The sequence below is a fragment of the Balaenoptera borealis genome, assembly GCF_965194805.1.
Source record: "Balaenoptera borealis genome assembly, chromosome: 3".
NCBI classification, from domain to species: Eukaryota; Metazoa; Chordata; class Mammalia; order Artiodactyla; family Balaenopteridae; genus Balaenoptera; species Balaenoptera borealis.
Genome location: NC_138866.1, coordinates 41,447,054 through 41,470,721, shown reverse-complemented (window position 1 = coordinate 41,470,721; position 23,668 = coordinate 41,447,054). Strand labels below are relative to the sequence as shown.

Genomic DNA, 23,668 nt, shown 5'->3' with positions numbered 1-23,668 from the left:
GGAGTGTCCAGGTGGTCCTGAACTCACAGTTTGTGTTTTCATTAATGTTGACTCAGCTTCATTAATGAAGAAGCAGTGAGCAAACTTGCCCATAGAATGAACCAAAACATATCTACCTTTCTTCTTTGGTGCTTGGTGAAGTGAGCGGACATCTTCTGGATTCTTCTGTTGGGATGTTATACTCTGGTTCTGTAGAGTTCTCTGTTTTTCAGGCTTGAGATACTGCCAGTGAGAGAACCTCCCCTTGGGGTGGATTGTCTCCAAATGTCCTTCCATTAATGGATCTGCCTGCAGGTTTCCTAAATTATGTTTATCCCTCACAGTTGTTCTAAACTGTAGCATAATGTGTCTGACACTATTTTTTCTAAGATAAATAGAAGCCGAGTAATAGCTATGAGAAAGACTTTGCATAGTCAAAGGCCATCCAAAGGGTAAGCTGAGAAGGCAGGATACCCCATTGATTCTCTAGCTGTGTGACCTGGGACGTATTTCTTAACCCCTCTCATTTCTCTCTTCTCGTCTGTACAGTGAGGTCAGTTTCGTAAGCTTGTTGTGAAAACTGAGAAAATATGATTTCGAAGTTGTCAGAGAACTTGGGACATGTCAGTGTTAGCTGTGATCACTGGCAATGTCAGTGATGGTGACAATAATTGGAACAGTGGTATGGACTGAGTTTCTGCTTGTTCACGTTCATGCTAGCCTGGGATTCAGCTCCATATTGGTAAATAATGATACCTGGTTTTCTCAGAACAGTAGTGAGGATTTCAAAAGCACCTCTCCCTTAGTTGTTCACAGGACATTTCAGAGGTGGAAATAGTAAGATGGGAGGATACATTGTGTAAAATAAGGGAAGAAACCAAGAAAGTCTTTATTGTGAGCATCAGAAAAAAGGGGCCCCATTTAATTCAACAGTTCTAGGGCAATGGTAGTCAACGGGCAGTCCCTTAACTTCTGGGTAGAGCTCTGAATCTGATTTCAGGAGCACCCTTAATTTACATCTTGGACGATGGAGGCCAAGAGGAAGTCAGACTCCAGTCCCCTTCTTTCTTCCTTTCACCCACGTGCCACCGCAGCACTCAGTCCCTGCTTCCCACGGCAGCCCGTGGAGACGCTCACTTCATTGGGTTTGCAAACAACATTAAAATTCCTTCTTTGTGGCCTAGGAAAGGTAAGTGGTTGATAAATATCTTCAGTTTTCAAAATAAGACAATGAAAGAATATTTTTAGATGAAAACATTGCAACTGCTATTTTTGCAATGGGGGAAAGTCCCTTTGTAGGACACAACACCAAGAGGTTCCATTAAACAAGTCAATTTTCACAAATGAGTAACTTACTAGGGCAAAATGAACCGGGTTTACAGGTTCTCTTCTCAGCAACAAAACTTGTTCAGAGTTGCAGCATTGTAATCCAATAGTGCATTCTAGCTGTATGATTTCTGAAATTAAGCTAAAAAAACAAAATGTCAGTGTTGAGGAAATAATAAAAGAACGTTTCAACACAGTTGAAGATACTGTTATTGTTAGGAGTCTTTTTATTGAAGTATAGTTGATGTACGATACTACAGAAGTTACAGGTGTACAATATAGTGATTCAAAATTTTTAAAGATTATACTCCATTTATAGTTATTATAAAATATTGGCTATATTCCCTGTGTTGTACAATATATCCTTGTAGCTTATTTTATACCTAGTAGTTTGTATCTCTTACTCCCCTACCCCACCTGGCCCCTCTCCCCACTGGTAACCACTAATTTGTTCTCTTTATCTGTGAGTCTGCTGCTTTTTTGTTATATTCACTAGTTTGTTGTATTTTTTAGATTCCATGTATAAGTGATATCATACAGTATTTGTCTTCTCTGTCTGACTTATTTCACTTAGCATAATGCCCTCCAAGTCCATCCATGTTGCTGCAAATGGCAAAATTTCATTCTTTTTTATGGCTGAGTAGTATTCCATTGTGTATATGTACCACATCTTCTTTATCCATTCATCTGTCGATGGACACTTGGGTTGCTTCCATATCTTAGCAATTGTAAATAATGTGGCTATGAACATTGGGGTGCATGTATCTTTTCAAATTAGTGTTTTTGGTTCTTTTGGATATATAGCCAGGAGTGGGTCATATGGTAGTTCTCTTTTTAGTTTTTTGAGAAGCCTCCATGCTGTTTTTCACAGTGGCTGCTATTGTTAGGAGTCTTAAACCTAATTACCAGAGCGGACATTCTGGGTTCCAATAAATTGGCATTCTCTAAAATTTCTAAAAAAGAAAACTAACAAACTTCTGATAACTTTCTACTCAATCATGCAATAAACTAGTACTTCCTGGTTGATTATTTTTTCTGTGTGTGAAGTTTTTATGTACACAAAAAAGTACAGAATGTAAGAAACGCCCACATTTAACAAATGCTAACATTTTATCATACTCACCATGGATTTTTAAGAAAGAAATAAAACATTATAAATATAGTTGAAGCCGAAAGGTGACCTCTATTCTGAAGGTGATATATATTTTTTTTCTTTGCCTATATATATTATCTTACTCTGAATGTGTATATTCATAGACAATATATGGTATCTCTTCATTTTAACTACGATATAATGTTCCATTATATGAGCATGCCACAGTTTAATTATTTTTATCCCCCCTTTGGATAATCTCTATTTCCAAGTTTTCATTATTTAAAAAAAATTGCAGTGAACATCCTTGTGTATGTGTTCAAGAATTTCTCTAGGATAGGCACCTAGACATGTAATTACTGTGTCATTTGGTTTGAACATTTTTACCTTTAATTGCTCTCCAAAGTCATTGTAATAGTTTATACCTGCAATGAATTAGTTGCCAACCATCTGAGGGCTTGGGATTGTCTGAGGGGATGGAACTAGTGTCTGGTTGCCCTGATCAATCATTTTATGTAAGTTTGAATGTTTCAGGTACAGGACACTGTCATTAAAGTTCTTCAGTTTTCTCCCATATACCTTAGCCAATCAAATTAAAGTAAAAATTCCTGGAATAGGAAGTAAACATTTCATTTAAAAAAGAAAAACCCAAGGTTTAGAAAATGAAAGCATTCCATTCAAATATCTTTAAAGCCGGACCAAAGTACAAAATGTTACAAGTACCTAAAAATGGACAATTCACTCAGCATTATGTTTATTTGGTTTGTCTACAAAGGAAACTGCTCTGTGTGTGGTTCACTCTTCCTCTCCTCTAGACCTCTTTGCACCCTCAGGTCCAGACCCAGGCAAACTGTGTTTCCATCTTTAGCCAGCTTTTGACTGATATATGCCATCACCAAACACAGGAAGTTCCTCTGAGGTATCCGCCACCTCCCTGGTGGGTGACTAAAGTGCAGGTGCAGAATCAGCACGTCTGCACAAACAGGCATGTTGGCGGTGGCTGGGAAAGCACACAATTGGTCTCTTTCTTCTCCTCTAACCAGAGCACCTTTATCTCAGTCATCTCTTTATACAAATTATGAAAGCCTCTCCCCTTTCTTGTACTCCTTGGTTCCTTCAGATATTGAGTAACTGAGATGGGTAACTCACTGTCTGTCCATCCTCCATGCATCTGCTTTGTGGATGCCACCTCTCTTTTTGTGCTTCCTCATACTTGCATTTCTTCAGTGAGTAGCACCCTTTAGCCAAGGCCTTGCTTTCCCTCTAATTAGGGAACACCAGGATGGAAGAGGGTGGAAGAGAATGACCCTGTGTTTTACGTTCACTTATAGTCTTTCAAAGAACAATAAAAATAAATAAGCAAAATATAGCTGAGACAAAGTAAGTTATCTTAGTTGGACAAACCAATTAATATGGAGTCATGGGGAGAATGGGGGTTGTGTGTCCCGTGGAGCTCTACTTTCCCCTCTGGAATGGGGGCTAGAGAAGCACACACCACAGCTTTCACTCTGTACTTGTCACTCATGCCTGCATCGGTGCCCCACTGTGGGGAGAACACTCCTGCTTCGGCTCCAGTCACTGGAAGAGACTTGGAGCTGTGGGTTTGAATGGAGGCCCTGGGAGGGCAGTCGTTCTCAGCTACCCCAGAGCGGCTATCTTTGGCTTCCAAATCTTAATTCTTAAGCAGATTCCTTTTGACAGCTCGGCTACAGGACAGATTCCATCAGGTGTTGATTGCAGAGTTTGGAGTACATGACAATCTCGGAGCTCTCAGTCTTTGCCATAGAGTACTTGTCAGCAGTGCTATTGTGGACCAAGGTTCCAAATGCAACTATGTGAGGCCCTTTGAGCCCCTTGCCTGTGTGTCGAAGCCCATAGGCACAGCTCCATTGCATTTCCAAAATTCTGCAGTCTGCAGGTGTAGAATTGCACATTAAATGAGTGTTCTCAGCTATCACTATATCTCTGGAAAGGGGTATCACTGTGGCTCACATATGAGAATTCAGGACTGGCTGCCTGTTCCAGTTATCACCAGCCCAGGGACATGTAGCTCATGAGACACTCCAGACCAACGCACATCCTTTGTTTCAGTTTTCCTTTGGACTGTGGCTTCCTTCCCTGGTTAACTGAGTGCACTATGAATAACTCCAAGCAGAGATGGCAAAAAGATTTATGTTGATTACTAACTCTAAACAAGTAGGGGTTGAAGCCTGGAGCACTGTGAGAAGCATTTGGAGGTTATGAAGGATCTCAGTACAGATAGTGTGGTAATTGAATAGCACTGTCTGCCCTGACACATGGTGGGAGAATGTGGCATTTGTAGCAGATATGTACCCTCCTTTGCCCTTGAAGGCTACTCTTGTGCCTAGATTATGGTTGTACATAAGTATCACATTCCATGCTTCTTGCCTTTGCGTCTCTCCCTGGTTCTCTCAGATTCTCTAGATGCTATGGCACTTACTTTCATAAAAAGACCACCCAAAGCCTGCCTGACTTCACCGTCTCCAGGAGATAGGTTTATGAAAGACATCAGTAGAAGGAAGTATCCACTTTGTAAGAGAGATCAAAGAAGGAAAAAAGCCACTTTTCCTGAGTTTTTTCTATATATATTCATTTCATTCTTTTCACTAATAGCTCTGGCACACCTAATGTTATTGAATCCACATTACGGTTGGTGCATTTCAGAGCCTCTCCCTTTTGGGAAGTAGGAAGAAGCTTTGAGCTTCCAGTGTAAGTTAGAATGTGCCACTAATAGCTTCTATGCAGAGTTCTCCAGATTCCTTACACTCCGGGAACCAAGTAATGTGTGGAACTAGAAACGGGTTACAGTACAAAGTCTACCAAAGAATACCAACTTTAAATTAGTGTCTTAAATTCTCTTGTTATTCTTCAGTGAACTATGGAACAGCATTTGACTGGAGCAGTCTTAAGATGGCATCCTTTCATCTGTCCCCGTATGTCAGGAAAAGCAGTTTATGTCTCCTCAGTTTCTAAGATGTACTCCCCCACGTTCTCACATTTAGACATTTCTGAGACAGTGACATCTTCCAACTGATGCTTTTCTTTTTTCTTTCTTTTGCCAAAAAATGCTGTCATTAATTCAGTAGTATTCTGTAGAGCCAATGATGGCTTAAAATCAGAAATATGGTTATGACTCTCCTTCTAGGGGACAGTTAACCCTGCCGTAGCATTTTTCACAGGCATCCTGAGAATGCTTCCCTGAATGGAATATGCTTTTACAGGCTCACTGTTTCCCCTGATTCTCTTCATAGTTTAATTACTATTTTCCAAAGTCCTCTCTTTATGGCCTCGTGTTAAGCATTATATTGCAAATCATAAACACACTTTGATTGTTTTCCCAAGAGCAGGTTACAGAACATCAAAACCCGCTTTACAACATTCTGAAAGGCTGGTCTGGTAGCAAATCTGGTAGCAAGATGTGAGGCAACAAAGGCCATTGACACCACTGATTGGATTTCCACACTGCGTGAGGGTTTAGTGGTGTGTGTCCAAACATGTTAATTTACCAACCAGCTGGACTAAATTGTACCTGGGTCTGTAGCACTCCCAGATGACACATGGGTCAAAGACTTGACTCTTAACAAGCTACATAGAAGTAATTTGTTTTATGTCATTACACACCTTTGTGTCATAGGCAACAGGGGGATGTGGACTTGTATCATTTCTGAAAACAATAATTGGAGCCTGTTTCTTTTTCTTTGCCGTGAAAATGAAGGGAAATTGTCATCTAAAATTGGCTTCAGATGTTGGAGTTACACTGATTGAGATGTTTAGGCTCCAGTCATATTCCGTGCGTGAAGTGCTTTGCCAAAGAAGTGACTTATTAAAATAAATAAAATAAATGTCTCGTAGTTTGGAAAGTGGACTGTAAAGTCTCAGCTTTTAGTTCTAGGTAAGGATTGTGGCTATTTTCTTAACTATATTAGCACATGAAATGCATTTTCCCCCAGGATCCTGTAGCATACGACTTTTAAGATTTCAATTCTGTAAAGTCAGCCAAGGCTTTTTCAGGAAAGAAGAGGGTGTTGAAACAGGCTGGGCCTCTGAGCTGTTTAAGAAATGCAGCTGGCTTCTTTACTCTCAGAGTCACATTGTTACTCTTTGTTTCACTGCTGGGGTTCCCACAGAGAGACTAGATGTCTTTAAAGTGGCACTCTTTTCTTGCTTTTCTGGTGTAGGTGATTTTGGGGAGAACAAAAATGATAGCTGGCTGAGAAGTAGCACAAGCCTGATTTTTTTTTTTTTTTAAGGGAACAGTGGTCAAGTGTAGTTTTCTTTCTGGCTGGGGGTGGGGTTAGGGGAGGTGGGGAGAGGGTCTAAACTCACTGAGTTCACTGCTTTTTTTGGTGAGCAGTACAAGAAGTCTCTTAGAAGTACTCCAGCTATTTGCCCAGCAAATTTCTGGAGAGGATAGAAGACCAGGTGCATCTGTGGGTATAAGGGGGATAGAGTAGAATAGTCTCCGTGGTTTCAAGTCAGAGACTCAGGGATGCACAAATAGAAACCATGCCACACAGACTAGACAAGGCAACGGAAACAGGTAGAATTGAGGTGAAGTGGTCAGGATGGGGTAGGTGTTCTTCAGCAAGAGCTTTGGGCAAGCCTGAGCATTTGTGTAATTTAGGTGTGAGAGTCTGGTGCAAGGTGTTAGTCATACAGCTTGGCTTCCACCTTAACACCTTTGTAGACTGCGTCCTCTTCAACCAGGCAGTACTAGTCATACATATTTTATTTTGCTAAACTGTAGTTATATTGAAATGCCAGAAAAAAATGCTGAATGTTCTGTCTATAGCACTCTTCAGAGTGATCTCCACTTTTCACTATCTTTGAGCTATTTAACAAATCTGCAAATTGTTTAAAAAAAACTGATAGCAACGCAAATGATTCTTGTCCATTGAAGTGACTTGTGTCTGATGCAATTGATTATTGCCGTATTGACCAGTTTTGCATCTATTTGTAAACCAATGTTCATACATATCTTTGCTCTTTGAATTTTCTTTTGAACCTGTTGTAACATCTTACTGGTTCTCTCTCATTTATTAATGAGTTCAACAAAATCTTTGACCTGAGTTCATGCCATGATTTTACCTTTAAAAAAAATTATCCTTTATCAGTACAGAATTTTAACTCAGGGAGAACTGATAGAGGGGCTACCTTATTTTAAGTAATCTGAGATCTTTAATCAAATTTTAAACGAGTACATCGTATGATAGTGGGAAGCCCTCTATGAGAAAACATGCATTGTATATCAGTTTTACTGAACTTTGTATCTGCATCCACCAAAGAAGGGGAAGAAGCAGAGCTCAGGAGGTCAGAAGAGGTGTCAGGCTTCATACGTGGAAGAAGCTCCTATGATGTTGAAGGGATGCACGTACAGGCAGGGAAACAGGGACAGCAGATGTATAATCCAGAGACCTGAAAAACAGTGCCCTAAAGGAGCCTAAGCTTCCCTAAAGTTTCTTGGCGGCTAGTGAGCCTAGGTTCTATTTCATTTCTGTTAACTTATATTTATGTTTTAGTGATAGTGTCCTCAATCTTAGAGTAAGAAACCCAATTTTACTATTGAGTTTATGTCTAACTTTGTTAAAATATGTATGCTTGATAAAACAAGGACTATCCGTGTTGACCTCTGTTTCATGTATCTTTTATTCTAAATCAAAAATGTTATTTTTTGTGGACCATCAGGAAAGCAAGAACTTGTTCTGTTTGCCCTTGGAGAGACATTCTGGTCGGATATCTTCCCAGTGCCCTCTCAGTAGAGACCATGTAGAGTTGAACATCACCGACAAGCATGTGAGAAGAGCCCTTTCATAGGAATTCAGATGGATGTATTGGGGTTATTTTTTCAAGTAGTAGACATGAGGGTGTGATGACCTTATGGAAAATTTGAGACTTATTTATGAATTGAGGAAGATAAACATTTGCTATTCAGTCAGTGGAGAATTTTTGGCCTGGTTAGGAGATGACTTTGGGAGGACATCATAGCTTTATTCAAATCATTTCTATATTTGCTGGGTTATTGTTCATAGGAGAAATTAGACTTATTCCATGTAGTTCCCAGGGGCAAAACTAAGGCCAACAAGTGCTTGAAGTTACAAGAAGACATCTGTCAATTCAGTTATGAGGTGAATTTTCTGACAGTCGATGAGAGTGCTGGTTCCAAACAATTGTGTACCCTTGAAGCCTTCTTTCAGAGAACATATGATCGATCACCTGCCAGTGACCTTCTATAAGGGATCCCTGTGAGGAGAAACTCAAACTAGGGTGTCTCTAGGGTCAAAGACCTAGCTATATAATTCCGTGATGGCTTGCCTTAAAAACATACAGATGTTTTGTAGCATTAGGAAAAATGGGGAAGGAAGTTTGCTCTTCTTCTGTGATTCTAAATGCTAAATGTGAAAGCCATTGTTATTTCGAGTCACCCTCCAGTCTTTCCAGAAAATGACTGACATTCTAGGCTTAGGAGGAGGTATTGGATTTCCTGGCAGACGCAGAAACTGCTGTTCTGTAATCAGTCCTTGTGTGGGCCCAACCGGATTTGGGCAGCAGATGCATTTGATGTGTAATTGTGGCAGTGGCCAAAAAATGTAACCAGGCTTGGCAGTCCCAGGAACCACATGACTATCTTGAAATGTGACAACATAGGAAGTATTTTTTGAAACCAACTGCCTGCCTTTGGCAAACTTCGGTTATAGGATATGGTTTCAGCCCACTGCTAGGGGTCAGACGTAAGTGCTGGAAGGACTGAGTAAAACTACTGTCTCAGGAATTCAGGTTTGTGGACCCTACAGGGTTTTCTCTTCCCGATGAAAGAAGAACAAGAGGGAAAGAGTTGGAGGCAAATATGAGGATTTAAAGGACCTAATGATTCTGTGCTGTTTTTAAAAATGAGATTTCAGGAAGCAGCGAGCTTGGTAAGAAGGTAGACTTTTCAGGCATGGCAGGTCCTGCTCCTTCTCTTGCAAAAGTGCACATTACTGGGCAAGTTCCACACACTTATGTGCTCATCCTAACTTTTAACTGGGGCTATTGGACATAGAGTGGCTTCGAGGAGAGGAGAAAGCATGGAAAATATTTGGTGATCAAGTAAGAATTTTGATGTACTCCCGCTCTCTTGAGAGCCAAGCTTAATATAGCACAGGGTTTGGCAAACTATGGCTCGTGGGTCAAATCTGGCCAATAACCTGTTTTTGTAAATAAAGTGTTACTGAAACATGGCAGGGCTCACTCTTTAAGTGTTATCTATAGCTGCTTTCACGCTGTACAAGGGCAGAGTTGAACTGAGTAGTTGCAACAGACTGTGGTCTACAAAGCCTAAAATATGTATGATCAGGCCCTTTACAGAAGAAGCTGGCTGTACCATACTTCATCATGGCCATCTTTCAAGAAGATGCTAATTATACTACTATTGAGCTAGAAGGGAAAGTTAGCAGAAGTCATTAGCAAGGCCTTCTGCAAAATATTTTTCCATCTTCCATCCTACCTGCTCTTCCTTCCCTGTTCCTTGGACCTGGTCTCACCCACATTGTCATCCGTTTCCTATCATTCACTTGAGTTTATTAGATGCCACACACATCATGGAGACATACCTAATAGAATAAAATATTTTAACCTGTCTGGCCCTTTCTGCCTAGTATTCTATAAAAATTCTAGGTATAGAGTGAATTTATTTAACATCTGTTGTGTTCATTAGTATATGGGGCTGAACCCAATAAATCCAGAATATGAATAACAGTTTAATGCGACAGGTGACTATTTTGATCATTAACAAGGTGTAGCATTTCTTGAGCCTATATGATCATTGTTAACATGTTTTCTAAGAGAATCTTCTTTAAAAACGGAACAGGTTTTTATTAGTGTTTAGCTGCCTTTGTCCTGTAATGAACATTATCAGAATGAAGTTTACTTTGTATCATACTGAAATAGTACCTTTCTGCTGTTGAAATTCATTTAGTTAAACTTTAGTTTGTCTCTACTGTTTTTGAGTTAATGGTACTATTATATATCGCTATAGAAGATTTTTAGCCAATCTAGACGGTTAAATAGTGTGTCTTTATTTCCTAACAAGTATTATCTAAGAACCTCATGGGTTTGTAACAGAATGGATATTTATGGCCTTTGTTGGCCAAGTGCATGTTGCTTCTGCCTGTGATTTGTGGTCTAGTGAACAACCACAGAACGTGTCCTTTACAATTGATTGACCTTTGCACAGCCTATTTTGGGCCTTCTAAGAGCATCTTAAACTAAAGAAAAACTGTACCAGGTCTTACATATTATTACTTGATCCTACTGGAAATTTTCCCTGTGGTAATTTCAAAAGAAGTATTCTTTACATTAAGACTTAATGTTTAGGGGCTTCCCTGGTGGCGCAGTGGTTGAGAATCTGCCTGCCAATGCAGGGGACACGGGTTCGAGCCCTGGTCTGGGAAGATCCCACATGCCACGGAGCAGCTGGGCCCGTGAGCCACAATTACTGAGCCTGTGCGTCTGGAGCCTGTGCTCCGCAACAGGAGAGGCCGCGATAGTGAGAGGCCCGCGCACCACGATGAAGAGTGGCCCCCGCTTGCCACAACTAGAGAAAGCCCTCGCACAGAGACGAAGACCCAACACAGCCATAAATTTAAAAATTAATTAATTAATTAATTTTTTAAAAAAAGACTTAATGTTTAAACTGCACTTTGAGACCCACTTATGTCACTGAAAGACTTCAGCTGCTACCAAGAAATTGTTTGCAACACAAATATGTAAGTGTGGAAATTTTAGAAAATGTTAGCCTGCTTTGGGTACATAAATATTAGCCCAGATCATTCAATTTCTTTCTCTGCATAAACAGCTGATATTAGGGTTAATAGTCTGTTTTAGAAATAGAAAATCCAGTAAGAGAAGATAATTAGAGAAATGTTTTAAAATAATTTGCTGTAGGGAGCAGAGGGGTGCCCCAGGGATAGAGAACAGAAACACCGCAAATGTTGCAGAGTCTCGACCTGATGTTGTTCATGTCACACAGAACATTAGAAAAAGCAAAGCTCTTGTCCTAACAGAACACGTAATGCTTTCAAACTTACTTCTATTTTAATTGTGAAAATAGTGCATATTCTTAGTACAATGACAGTTTGAATCATACAGAAGTTTATAAGTAAAAGACTTTTCCTACTGCTACCCAGGGGGTAGCCACTGTTAAATTTTATTATGTCTGTTTCCAGAAATGTTTGTCTGTAGTGTACATATTTTTTCTATAGATGGAAAATAATATTTTGAAGCATTTTTTTCCCTTCATAATATACTTGGTCATTTTTAATATCATTACACAACTCTACTTCATTCTTTGCTACTGCTACAAAGTAGTTTATTCAACCATTCCCCTTTCCATATACTTGTTAACTTTATTATATGCTAATTCAAACAGCACTGCAGTGAAACAAATCTTTGTAATATGTATCTGTGCAAGTGTAATCATGGGCTAAATTCCTGAAAGTAGACTGACAAAGGCTGTGTGTGTTTTAAATGTGAACAATTACTGACAAAATTTACCTCCAAACTGCTCCAATTTTTTCAGTCCTAGTAACAAGGACTTAGCATAGCCATAGCTGGAGATCCTTAAAGGGTATCATTATCATCCTAGCTAACATTTATTGAGCACTTCTGTGTGTAGTGTTCCCAGAGCTTTATTTACTTGTATTAACTTATTAAATCCTCACAATGACCCTATGAGGTAGGCACCCCTTTTACAGAAAAGGAAACTAAAACTGAGTCACATGCAGAGGTTTCTTACCTTGCCTGCCTAGAAGTCACTTAAGGTAGTGAGTAGCTGAGGATTCAAATGCCTGTCTGTTGATGGTGGTAGAAGAAGTGGAATACAGTCAGCTTGGATTGAAAGAGAGAGGATAGTGAAGCGAGAGACAGAAGTCTGGGATAGAGCTGTGAATGCTTACTTCAGAAAGAGTGCAAACAAATGAATAATGCAAAATTTATTCTTATGGGCAAACTGATGCTGAGAAAAACAAATGTACTGTCGAACATTTAAAGAGAATGGGGGAGGATCTCTTGGATTTTTTTTTTAGTAGCCACTGACCAGAGATATGGAGTGAATAATGTGTCAGTCGGAAATGAAGTGAGGTTAGAAATAGACTATGTATTTCTTTACCTTCTAAATGAGTTGGTTGATTAGAGCCTGATTTAAAAAAACAAAAACAAACAAAAAAAAATCAACATTCTTGAAGGTCCCTTGCACTGTACAAGTTCCCTTACTAGCAAAGAGTTTTTTTGTTTTGTTGTTTTGTTTTTTCAGAGTTTGAGATTGTAGGAGCAAAGTGGAAAACCAAGAAAAGAGGTTAAAGCTGTAGTCAGTGCAGGTTGAAAACAAAGGCAGTGTCAAAGTGCCCATCCAGCAGGAAATTTTGTCCATGAATACTCTCTTATTGATGACTATCAAGCTACTAAGAAAACAGGATGAGTTGGATTAGAGAAATAATAAAATAATTAATGTTGAGGAGTTTTTTTCCCCCTCTAATTACCTTGTAAAGGAATTAGCTGTTGAAAGTTAAGGGTTTTGTAACTTAGTCACTGAACAACATAACTTTTTTTTTTAATTACTGATTTTAGAAATTGGGCCCTCAAACTAAATATAGTAACAAACTGTGTTTTCCATGGCATCTCACTATTAGAGGCATGTAGACTCTTAGAGCTTGTAGGGACTTTAGAAATGGTCTAGTCTCACCTCTTATTTTGAACAGAAGAAAAACAAGGCCCAAAGATATTCAAGCTTAGCAAGAGATGCTGATTGAATAAACCAACAAGTAAGTTCTGGAACCTCATCTTTGCCTGGCCTATCTGGTCATTTTTCCATCATACCGTCTCTCTGAATATAAGTGATGTTTACACATATTCTCAAAAACCAGTTATCAGTGGAGAATTTAATAACATAAAATGTTTATATCAATTCAATTCTAATTAATCTAATAGACCCTGTAAAGATAGGCATATATCTTAAATGCTTATTACATTTCAAGAAGAAACAAAACTAGATATTAATATGAATTATCCATTCTGTAGGTAGAACGAAAAGAGCATTTAATGTGATTGCTAGAACTTGTATTCCCATAGGACAACCTCCTCTAGGTGTCTTTAAGGCTTACCTACAATCTGTTTTAAAAGAGAGGGGAAAAGCAACTTTTTAAAAGAACAGAATGAAGGCAATATTCTTGCTTATCAGAGAAAAGTTCTAACGGAATCACTGAAATAGGTAGCCAAAAGTAGGGTTAGATGTGTATGGTTTAGGGAGGGTTTTGTTTACAATTTCAGTGTCCACAGCTGGTCAGTGCTATGGGCTCATCTTCAGGGGCTCTTGAGAAATCCCCATGAAGACAGCCGATAACATGAGGTGTATAACAGAACGGGAGAACAGGTTAGGGAAAAGCTTCTTAAGTGCTGTCTGCATGCATACATTACAAAGATAGATGAGGTGTTAGTGGGGCAGAAGAGTTCCCACAGAAAGTCTAGAGAGAGGGTTCAGAGGTAGCCCGGGTAAGACATCAGGCCTTAGAATAATATTCAGAAATGTTGAATGTAGCAAAAGTAGCACTAAGGGTTTAGGGAGAGGTGAACTCATTTTTGGCCGCTAACCATGTTTGAGTCTCTTATAGTGAAGTGGTGAAGAGTGAAAAGCCAGCTTTGCACTCAATGTGTATTGCTTGTGGTTAACCTGAGGTCTAATCTTAGGAAAGAGGTTGTCATGATTCTTTCCCACTGCCTCTGAATTTCCAGAAGGATGACCTTTAGCAACACATCTGTCCTCCCTTTACCTCTGTTTCCTCTTCGGTAAAATGAGTATAATGACAGCACCTACCTCACAGGGTAGATTAAATGAAGAGCGCAGTGATTAGAACAGCGTTTGACGCGTGGTAAGCTCTGTATGTGCTGGATATTACAGTTGCTTCTATTACACCTACAGTAATACAGTTTATACAAGCTTGTGTATTTTTCCACTTGTTTCTCTAGAACAAGTAAATAGAACCAAGACAGATGACTCAAAGAATAATACGTGTTTGAGGTTAGTAATACGGAGGACCCAACCTTCCAGGAATATTATACATGTTACCCTTCCATCAGCCACCTCGTTCATGGACTTTTTAGGAGAAAGTCTCCCCCTTGGCAAGTCTCTGTGTCTGGTGCTCTTTCAGGGACCTCGGAGAACAATTGCGTTAAGATCCTTCTGGCCTGTGTCTGTGTATCACTGCAGACTCCAGAAGCCACACAAAGGAGGGGGAGATTTGGTTCACAGGGATGAGCTTCTCTTGGCTACTGTAGCACACATCTGTATGGAAGGACCAGGGGAATGCACTGCTAAAATGAAGAACTCTGAGGACCACCTCCCCCCCTCAGGGATGTAGTGATAACACTTAGTATTTTTACGAGAAGCTTTCACATATGTTAGCTCATTTGATTTTCTCAGCACTGGGGGCATGTAAAATAAAAATGAAGCTTTCTTCCCCTTATTTTGAAGGCAGTATCTAGATCTACTCTTAATCTGTTTACATTATTTTAAAAGCATTTTCAGAGTGTAGAGATTTCTCTCTGTATACTAATCTTAAGCTTCTAAAATGATCTCTTTCCAGTAACCAGGACTTAATAGCTTACATCAGGCTCTCATGGGACCCCAGACATGGGATGTGATTTTGTCGTAATTTTGGAAATTTGCCCTAGATTGAGGGACTAGAAAGATCTAGCACCTTCTGTTTCATTTTATAGGTTCAAATACCATTGAATATCACTGTGGGTTTTGGCTTGCTGAAAACATTGGTAACAGTGGGGTTTTGCTAACTTTAATACTCCATTTTAATAGGAGAGAAGTGTTCAACATTTACACTGCCATTGTAGCTATTTTATTAACATGTTAAATAATAATCAGGGGCTGTTCTAAAAACTCATCAGATTTCCTAAGCTTTTTAAAGCCACGGAAGTGTAATCCAGTCCAACTTCAAAGCTGCTGCTGTAGCCTTTGTCCCCATCATCTGGGATGTTCAGTCTCCAGATGAAATTCATGCAACTCCCTGAGTTCAGGTATCAGTTACTGCCAGCTTTCAAGGCACAGTAAGCAACAGTTACTTTGCCCCCTTTTCGTGACTACTTAAAGAATAGTTTTGAAATTGTTTCTTTTATCTCACCAGAGTAGACCTGCCTAGAAAGATTTGTTTAGAGAAAGTTTGTTTCTTTTCTTTTAAGTAAAGTGTAGGACTGAAATTAATAGCCCTACCTTGAAGCCGTTATCCCAAGGATGGGGATCCTGACACAGTAAATAGGTAGTAACTACTTCATTGTCCGGTAGCAGCTCCGTGTACCTGGCCCAGCTCTTCTCCAAGGGGACAGGAGATGCCGATTATACTAAGGTGTTCTCTGAATGTGAAGCTAGAGAAGAGCTGAAATTTTCCCCTTCAAGTTTGTTTGGTCACACAAATGACTTGGAGCCACACAGGTTTGCAAACATGCATGGAAATCTCCCACCACAATGCCATCTTCAAGTGGACTCAGTGCTCCAGTGGAGCAGAGGCCAGAGCCACCTGATTTTGGGGGGAGGTGTGAGCTCAGGCTGGCACAGAGCGCCCATCCACAGAAGCCCTGGGGGCTCTGGTGCTGGCTTCAAGTCACCCTGGTTTGTAAGATGCAGAACTGACTGGAGCGGTTTAGGAATGGGTTCCTGAATTCCTTGGGTTTCAGTTCTCTTCAGTTCAGATATATTACATTTTCTCAAACTTACAAGCTGTCATGGCATGAGGGCTGGACCTGGGACTAATGTGTGTTCATTTTGTTACCTTCCATCCAATGTCAGGCTTTATTTTACCTCCTCATCTGAAGCAGTATCATCTACTTTTGGTAACATCAAATGAGACCTTCAAAATTTTTACTGTCTGCTGGAGTCTGAACAAACTAACGGAAAAAAGTCCAGTTAACAATTGGCCAAGTCCAGTGGTCATTTTTAAATTTATTTATTTTATTTATTTATTTTTGGCTGCATTGGGTCTTCGTTGCTGTGCATGGGCTTTCTCTAGTTGCGGCGAGCGGGGGCAACTCTTCGTTGTGGTGCGCAGGCTTCTCATTGTGGTGGCTTCTCTTGTTGCAGAGCACAGGCTCTAGGCGCGTGGGCTTCAGTAGTTATAGCATGCTGGCTCAGTAGTTGTGGCTCGCGGGCTCTAGAGTGCAGGCTCAGTAGTTGTGGCGCACGGGCTTAGTTGCTCCGCAGCATGTGGGATCTTCCCGGACCAAGGCTCGAACCCGTGTCCCCTGCATTGGCGGGCGGATTCTTAACCACTGCGCTGCCAGGGAAGCCCCCTGTGGTCATGGTTAAAGGCAGCTTTCCCTCTTTTATGGACTTCATCCAGACGTGTAGTGCAGCAGTACCGTCCTCAGTGCGACACAGGACCTAGAGATCCTTTGTCCTTGCAACAAACACAGAGCCCTTCCCAATGTTATTGCGCCCCTGAAGGAAAACAGCATCATACCATGTGTGGCTAAGTTCCCATGTCAACTCCCCTTGAACGCTGGTTCAGAAAATATCCCCTTTGTCACACCTAATTCTGACTTCAGCACTCTCTGTGGAAATTGGATCAGGAAGACCACCCTGATCAAGGGGACAGTCTGATGATTTAAAGCTAACATTAAAAGACAAATATCTTGTATCTCAGTGTCTTCTAATGTTTTGTGTGGCCCATCGTCTAGAGGCTCTGGAAGTCAGATGTGCTTGTGACTGTTGTGTATATACATCTGGTGGTATATCACTTTTTTTTTTTCCTTTCTCTTTAGGACCAGGAAGAAAACAAGGGAGCAACAAGTTGGCCTGAATTCTACATTGATCAGCTCAATTCCATGGCTGCTGTAGGTATCTTTTCTGTTCTTCAGCTCACAGTTTAAAATGCAAGTTTAGTAGAAAGCACACAGTTGCACAATAAATATTCACTTGAGTAAGAACTACCAAATGTCATTATCTTTCCAAACTCCATTCCAAATGCTCAGTGTTGGGGAGAAAGGGGAGGCAGGAGTGGTATTTGGCAAAATGATTTTTTTCCAGTATGTTTTAAATAAAATCAGCACATACTAAAATATAAGTGAGTTTAATGTTATTAGAGGAAATGTAATCATAAATCTGGCCTCTGTTCAACTTTAACTTGCAATTGTTCCTACCAATCATTTGGAACTTTGATAGGACAGCACCATTCTAAAAGTTAATACCATTTAAGAATAGTACAATGAAACTATCCCTTCACTGTTCTCATCCTTTTTTTTTTTTTTTAAACGGAGGACTTAGTTCCTGGGTTCTTGATCTTACAGGGTACGAAGGTACTCTTTTACTCGTACAAATAAGAAAAAATTTCATGGAATACGTGGTTTAATGGAAAGGCGTAATAATGATAATGCTGAGATATCCTTGGGAAATCTTCAGTATGTGGATTTTTGGTTCAGTAATTGATGAAAATGCATGCTCAATGTCTAAAATAATGCATTCTGATCACTTGGATGTCTGTGTGATGTCAGAGTTTTGAGCTGCTTGAGGGGCATCTGTCGATCCAGCAAAAATGCACAGCAGAAAACATGTCATCAACATTTGAGCCTTAATAGCCTAAATCTTGTTCACATTGATAAAAATTGGAGGCTGCTCACAGGAGAGCAGTCTTTGCCTCCGTGGACACACGATTTTAAGAGTTAATCTGTTAGGCTCAACTTTGAGTTTATTATATTCAAGCAGATGATAGCTTCCATGATACTTTCTCTACCTCTCCCTTTCCTACCATCCACAGAGCCCTTGTGGAGAATTCGTTTCTTATCACTTAGAACAAACATTCTAGATTGTCTAATATTTTGCTGCTGCTGCTGCAACAGTTAAAAACTGACTACTATATGTGAAGCATTCACACTTTTGCTAAATTTTCAGAGGCCTTGACTTTTAGTAACTTCCTCTTTTCTAGCTTTTTCTTTGAAGATGCTTCTTCTGCTGTCACATGATGAATAATAAGCACCGTGGTAAACAGGGCTGTATAAATTATAGAAGAAACTGCATAAGCTTTTGCCCCAAGGGTTTCTCTAAAAGCACAGCAGAAAAGAACAGAAAATAACCACCAAATCCTTATACCAGGCATTCTACACAACAGCAAAGATGAGAAAAGGGTGATCTCAGCATTTGTATGAATATGTTATCAGAACATGAGGCTTGTGATAACCATCAGGGATTTTTCTACATCCGCCTAAGTAATTATAATATAGAGTCATTTACAATTCCTGCACATAAAGTTTATTTTCTGAATTTTTTTTTTTTAATTTACTTATTTTTGGCTGTGTTGAGTATTCATTGCTGCGCGCCGGCTTTCTCTAGTTGTGGTGAGCGGGGGCTACTCTTCGTTGTGGTGCGTGGGCTTCTCATTGCAGTGGCTTCTCTTGTTGCAGAGCACGGGCTCTAGGCGTGCGGGCTTCAGCAGTTGTGGAGCGCGGGCTTCAGAGCGCAGGCTCAATAGTTGTGGCGCACAGGCTTAGTTACTCCGCGGCACGTGGGATCTTCCCAGACCAGGGATCAAACCCATGTCCCCTGCATTGGCAGGCGGATTCTTAACCACTGTGCCACTGGGGAAGTCCCTATTTTCTAAATTCTTGTTCTTGGCTGTTAGGGAAAAAACAAGCTATCAGGCAGGCTGTCTCTCTTTCTAATTAACTCAGCCTTATTTGATGTCTAACAAGGGAAGTTGCTCCTTTGTTAATGAATTCACTTCTATCAATGGAGAAGTACTAAATAATATGGATTTTTCCTGTCTTCAAATTTTGGGACAGTTAGGTTAATTTGTCCTTTAGTGACTTACTCCATGCCTTTTCCGGAGTCAGCCTGACTTGTTTCCTGCACTAGAGGGTGTGTGATGTGCTGGTATGTGGCACTTCTTCAAGAGCCTCCCTTTCTCCTTCATCTAGCTCCTTGGACAACGTTTTGCTACATTCATGAGTCATCTACATTTTAATTATATTTGCTTCCTAATCGAAAGCCCTCTCTAAGAGTATCATTTCCAGGCTCTTACATTGTCACTTTGCTCTTCTTTATGGGTTAAACACCTCACAGAGCTTTCTAATGCTCCTTGAAGGACAGAGCCAGCATCTTTCCAGGGTTAAGGGTAGAAGGCATTACAACAGGTGATGAAATAATGAGGCCTCACCACTCCTGCATCTGTAAAGGAACAAGGAGGCCTGATGAGACCAGAAACCCTATGCTGAGTTTTCTGGTTTTTTCACCCTATCTGTGGCCACCACATCCTCCCCATAGTTCTAGCCAATCTCTCTGGAGAATTCCTGACAGCACACAGCGGAAATCCTAAGACATTATCCCTGGGGACTGGAAAGGCACATGATTCCTCCAGATCCTTTCCTGGCCTGGCAGCTAAGCTCTCTGGCTGTCTGCTTTGGGAATTGTCGAAGGGGCGTTTATCCACATTGTCATCATCTACTGTCTTCAGCATCAGCAGCGGCTACTGCTGTTGAGTGTGCCTCATGTAACAGGCACTCTACATGCTGTTTTAAATCCTTACAAGCACCCTATGCTCTAAGTGCTATTTATAGATAAGGAGTCTGAGACTCAGAGAAAGGTTACCTTGCCCAAGGTCATCTCATTTGGAAGTGGTAGAGCTGGAATTTAAACCTATCAGTCTAAGCTCAAAGACTCCTTTCCAGTTTGCCTCTCACTAACTCAGTTTTTTAAATCCTTTGGCACGTGAAAGAGGCCTGGTAATCCCACCCATGCCTCCACCCCCAGCTTTTCTGAGGTGGGACAGGCATCTGGAGAGTCTGATAAGCAGTCCAGGTTGAGAACCGCAGTGCTTACTGGTCTGTGAAGCCCTTTGTGGAACAAGTTCAGTTACTTTACGGAAGCTTCGTAACAAGAATGCTTTGTTCTTTAAAGGACCCCTGAGTGATCTGCTGGCTTTTAAAGAGTGGAAAACAATATAATAAAAGAGTGCGTGTTCCAGAGGGACCTGGGCTTTCTTGGTGTGTGGCTTCTGCATGCAGTCTCAGGGAGCAAGGATGTGAGGTGAAGTTCAGTGTGCTTAGCGGGTTGGCTTATTGATTTCACACCAATGAGATATTTCAAACAGGAGCTTAGTTCCAGACTCCATACCAGGAATGATTTCTGTGCCTGGTTTGCGCATCTCTCTCGGCCCTGCATGTTCCAGTGTAAACCTTAGCAGCTTTGACTGGAAGATCCTCTGCCAGGATGCACTTTGTCCTTTGCCCACTCCTCATGTGAGCAGGGATTTAGTAAGTGCATAGAGCACCCAAGGAGGCCGCCACAAGCCAGTCCAGTGTATGGCAAGGTGCATACTGGATGTTTGGCCTAGCAGCCATCTTCAGAAATGTAGGCAGATCCCCTTTTCTGTCGAAAAGCTGCAAATTTAGACTTCTCCATAAATGTGAAGCTTGAAAACTTGAGACTCCACATAAATTATTTTATTTCGAAAAGTCACATTAGAATGTCAGGTTCATCTCCATAACCTCGATTTTCTCAATACAATAAACAATCTTAGATTCAATTCTCATTGTACTACACACAGAAAAGAGTATACTGTCTTCTGTTTTGAGAGGAAAGTAATAGTCCTTATATTGGGGAAGGAAATTCCAATTTAAATTTCTTGACTTTTCATAAATCTCCTAACTCTGCTAGGGAGAATCTTAATGTAGTCTGCCTTTATTTGGAGGTTACACCCTCTCCAAGATTGTTAAAAGGATAAATATGTGCATCTTTATTTAGTATTAATGAACCACAATAAGAAACGTGTGTAGTTTTAATTTGGGAGGTTTGGGTGACTAAGCTTAGGAACAAGAAATGATGTTCATAAAAGTCTTGATTCTGGGCTGCAGATTCAAAGTGATTGCTTAAGAGTCTGAACAAGTTCAGCTGTGCCACAGGAGATTAAATGTACTTGGCTGGATTTGTGCTAAATTTTCCAGGATATGGGTCTCACGGAGCTGTGAAGAAATTCATTGGCTATTTCTGCACGCAGCCTCTTCCCCTACCATCCTCTGGTGACAGCTGTCCGGGCGCATCACCAGCAAGAGGGCAGCTTTAGCAGAAACAATTCAAGTTTACAAAACAAGACTTTACTGATTTTTATTTCACTTGCCATAAATGAGACTGATATATGTTTGCTTTGGGCTTTACCCTCCTAAGTGTGAAGTCAAATTTAGGTTTTAGTTAGCATTTAGTTACTTAATGCTTGTACTGTTAACTTGAAAAAAATTAAATAAAGTCACCCCTTGATGATGTGTGGACCTGAAAGAAAGGGAGAGACTGGACCATTGAGACACGTGGATAAGAGCCAAATGTTTTTTTCTGTACCCCAATCTGTTTCCCAACCATGCATTTTATCAGAATGGGTAACAAGTAAAAAGACTGAGACTGGACAAGCACATGTTAAGAGTAAGAGGAAGGCAAGGGACCTGTGGTTCCGTGGGTGGAAGCACCTGGGGCCATAAGACTTGGCGATACTTTTAGTACATTTAGGTGATCATGGCATAAAAGGAATGGAAAAGACTTTTGAACAAGTCTGTGAACCTTACTAGCATTCATAACTTTATGATATCAACCGAGATCTGCTTCCTTAGGGCCTTGCTCTTTGAAGTGAGGTCCACAGACTGCGGCATCAGCGTCACGTGGAAACCCATCAGAAGCACATCATCTTAGGCTCTTAGGCTTCACCGCAGACATGCCAAATCAGGACCTGAATTTTAACAAGATCCCCAGGCGATTCGTATCCACATTAAAGTTTGAGAAGCACTGCTCTAGTAGATCCCTGGGTAGGGAAAGCACACACGGGCACTTACACACACACGCACACACACACACACACATACCCATACATTCCATATCCTGATTTCCAAATGACATTGAATCATTTCTAAAACTTAAGCATTTACTCCAAAGGAATTGTCTATCTTTGTATCAGGTCCAATTTAATCGTTCCTCTTAAAAAATAATTTGATGTAACAAAAAATGTAAAAAATTACACTTTTTTTTTTTAAGATTACACTTTTTGACTGAGAAATGGAAGAGATAGCATGGGAAGATTGCTGCCTGCCTCTCTTTGATAGTGTGATAATGTTAACGTTAATTGTCAGATTGTTGTATTTAACTATAGGTCTAATCTTCTTTCTATCAAATATAAATAGTAATATCTTCATCAGAGTGTAGTTATAGAGTAGTTACACAAGTGTTTGGACCACTTAATCTCTACTAAGATTTCTCAACATTTTCTTAAAACTTTATTTAAATTCAAAAGAACTAACTTGTAGTACAGAGAATGAATTTGTGGAATTCTTGGTGCTTTTGGTCTACATTTTGGCTTGTAGTAAATCTTGGTCATAATGTTATTGATTATTTGTATTAAAAGTGATAGCATGGAATCTGTGGGCTTGTCTTGCTTGTACTCTAATTAAAACAAAAATTGAAGAAGTAACTTTAGTTTTCTTTGCATAGAGAAAATCTCTGCTGGCTTTAGAGAAGGAAGAGGAAGAAGAGAGAAGTAAAACTATAGAGAGTTTGAAGACAGCACTAAGGACGAAACCAATGAGGTAATTTTTATACTGGGAAGCGTGTACTACTTGTCTCTTTTCTTTTTCTTCTTTTCTACTTTCTTCTTCCCTTCTCTTTTCCCTTCCTTTCTTCTTTATTTTTCTGCAATAGCCAAACTCTTGAGGAAGTCTTAAATTAAAAACATGTAATTGAACCGAGGATGAAATACTTTAATCATTGAACATTCAATAAATTGTTTTTCTTCAGTTAAAAGATATGCGGACATCCATGAAGGTGGCTAAAATACAAAAAGGCAGAAACTAATAAGTGTTGGTGCAGATGTGGAGAGATTGTAACCCTCATTCATTGCTGGGGGGAATGTAAAATGGTGTAACCATTTTGGAAAACAGTTGGACATTTCCACAGAATATTAAACACAGTGTTGCCATATGACCCAACAATTCTACTTCTCGATATATAGCCCAAGGGAAATGAAAACATGTCCCTAAAACCTTGTGTGCGAATATTAGCATTATTTATAATAGCCAGAAACAGGAAACACCCAAATTCTATCAACTGATGAATTGATAAATAAAATGTGACATATCTATAAAACAGAATATTTTTCAACCCTAAAAAGGAATGGAGTACTGATACGTGCTACAACATGGATGAGCCTTGAAAATATTTATGCAGAGCGAAAGAAGCCAGACACAGGG

The 23,668-nt window shown here is 40.1% G+C and overlaps 1 protein-coding gene across 3 annotated transcripts in view; it reads left to right on the top strand.

Moving 5' to 3' along the window:
- Window positions 1-23,668, top strand: part of DAAM1 (dishevelled associated activator of morphogenesis 1) — a 140,602-nt gene that overhangs the window by 54,239 nt on the left and 62,695 nt on the right. For all 3 annotated transcript variants that reach the window (XM_082386469.1, XM_082386471.1, XM_082386470.1), the window contains 2 exons: window positions 17,216-17,287; window positions 22,914-23,008. In XM_082386469.1, the coding sequence (XP_082242595.1) occupies window positions 17,216-17,287; window positions 22,914-23,008 (167 nt within the window). The remainder of the gene's footprint in view (window positions 1-17,215; window positions 17,288-22,913; window positions 23,009-23,668) is intronic.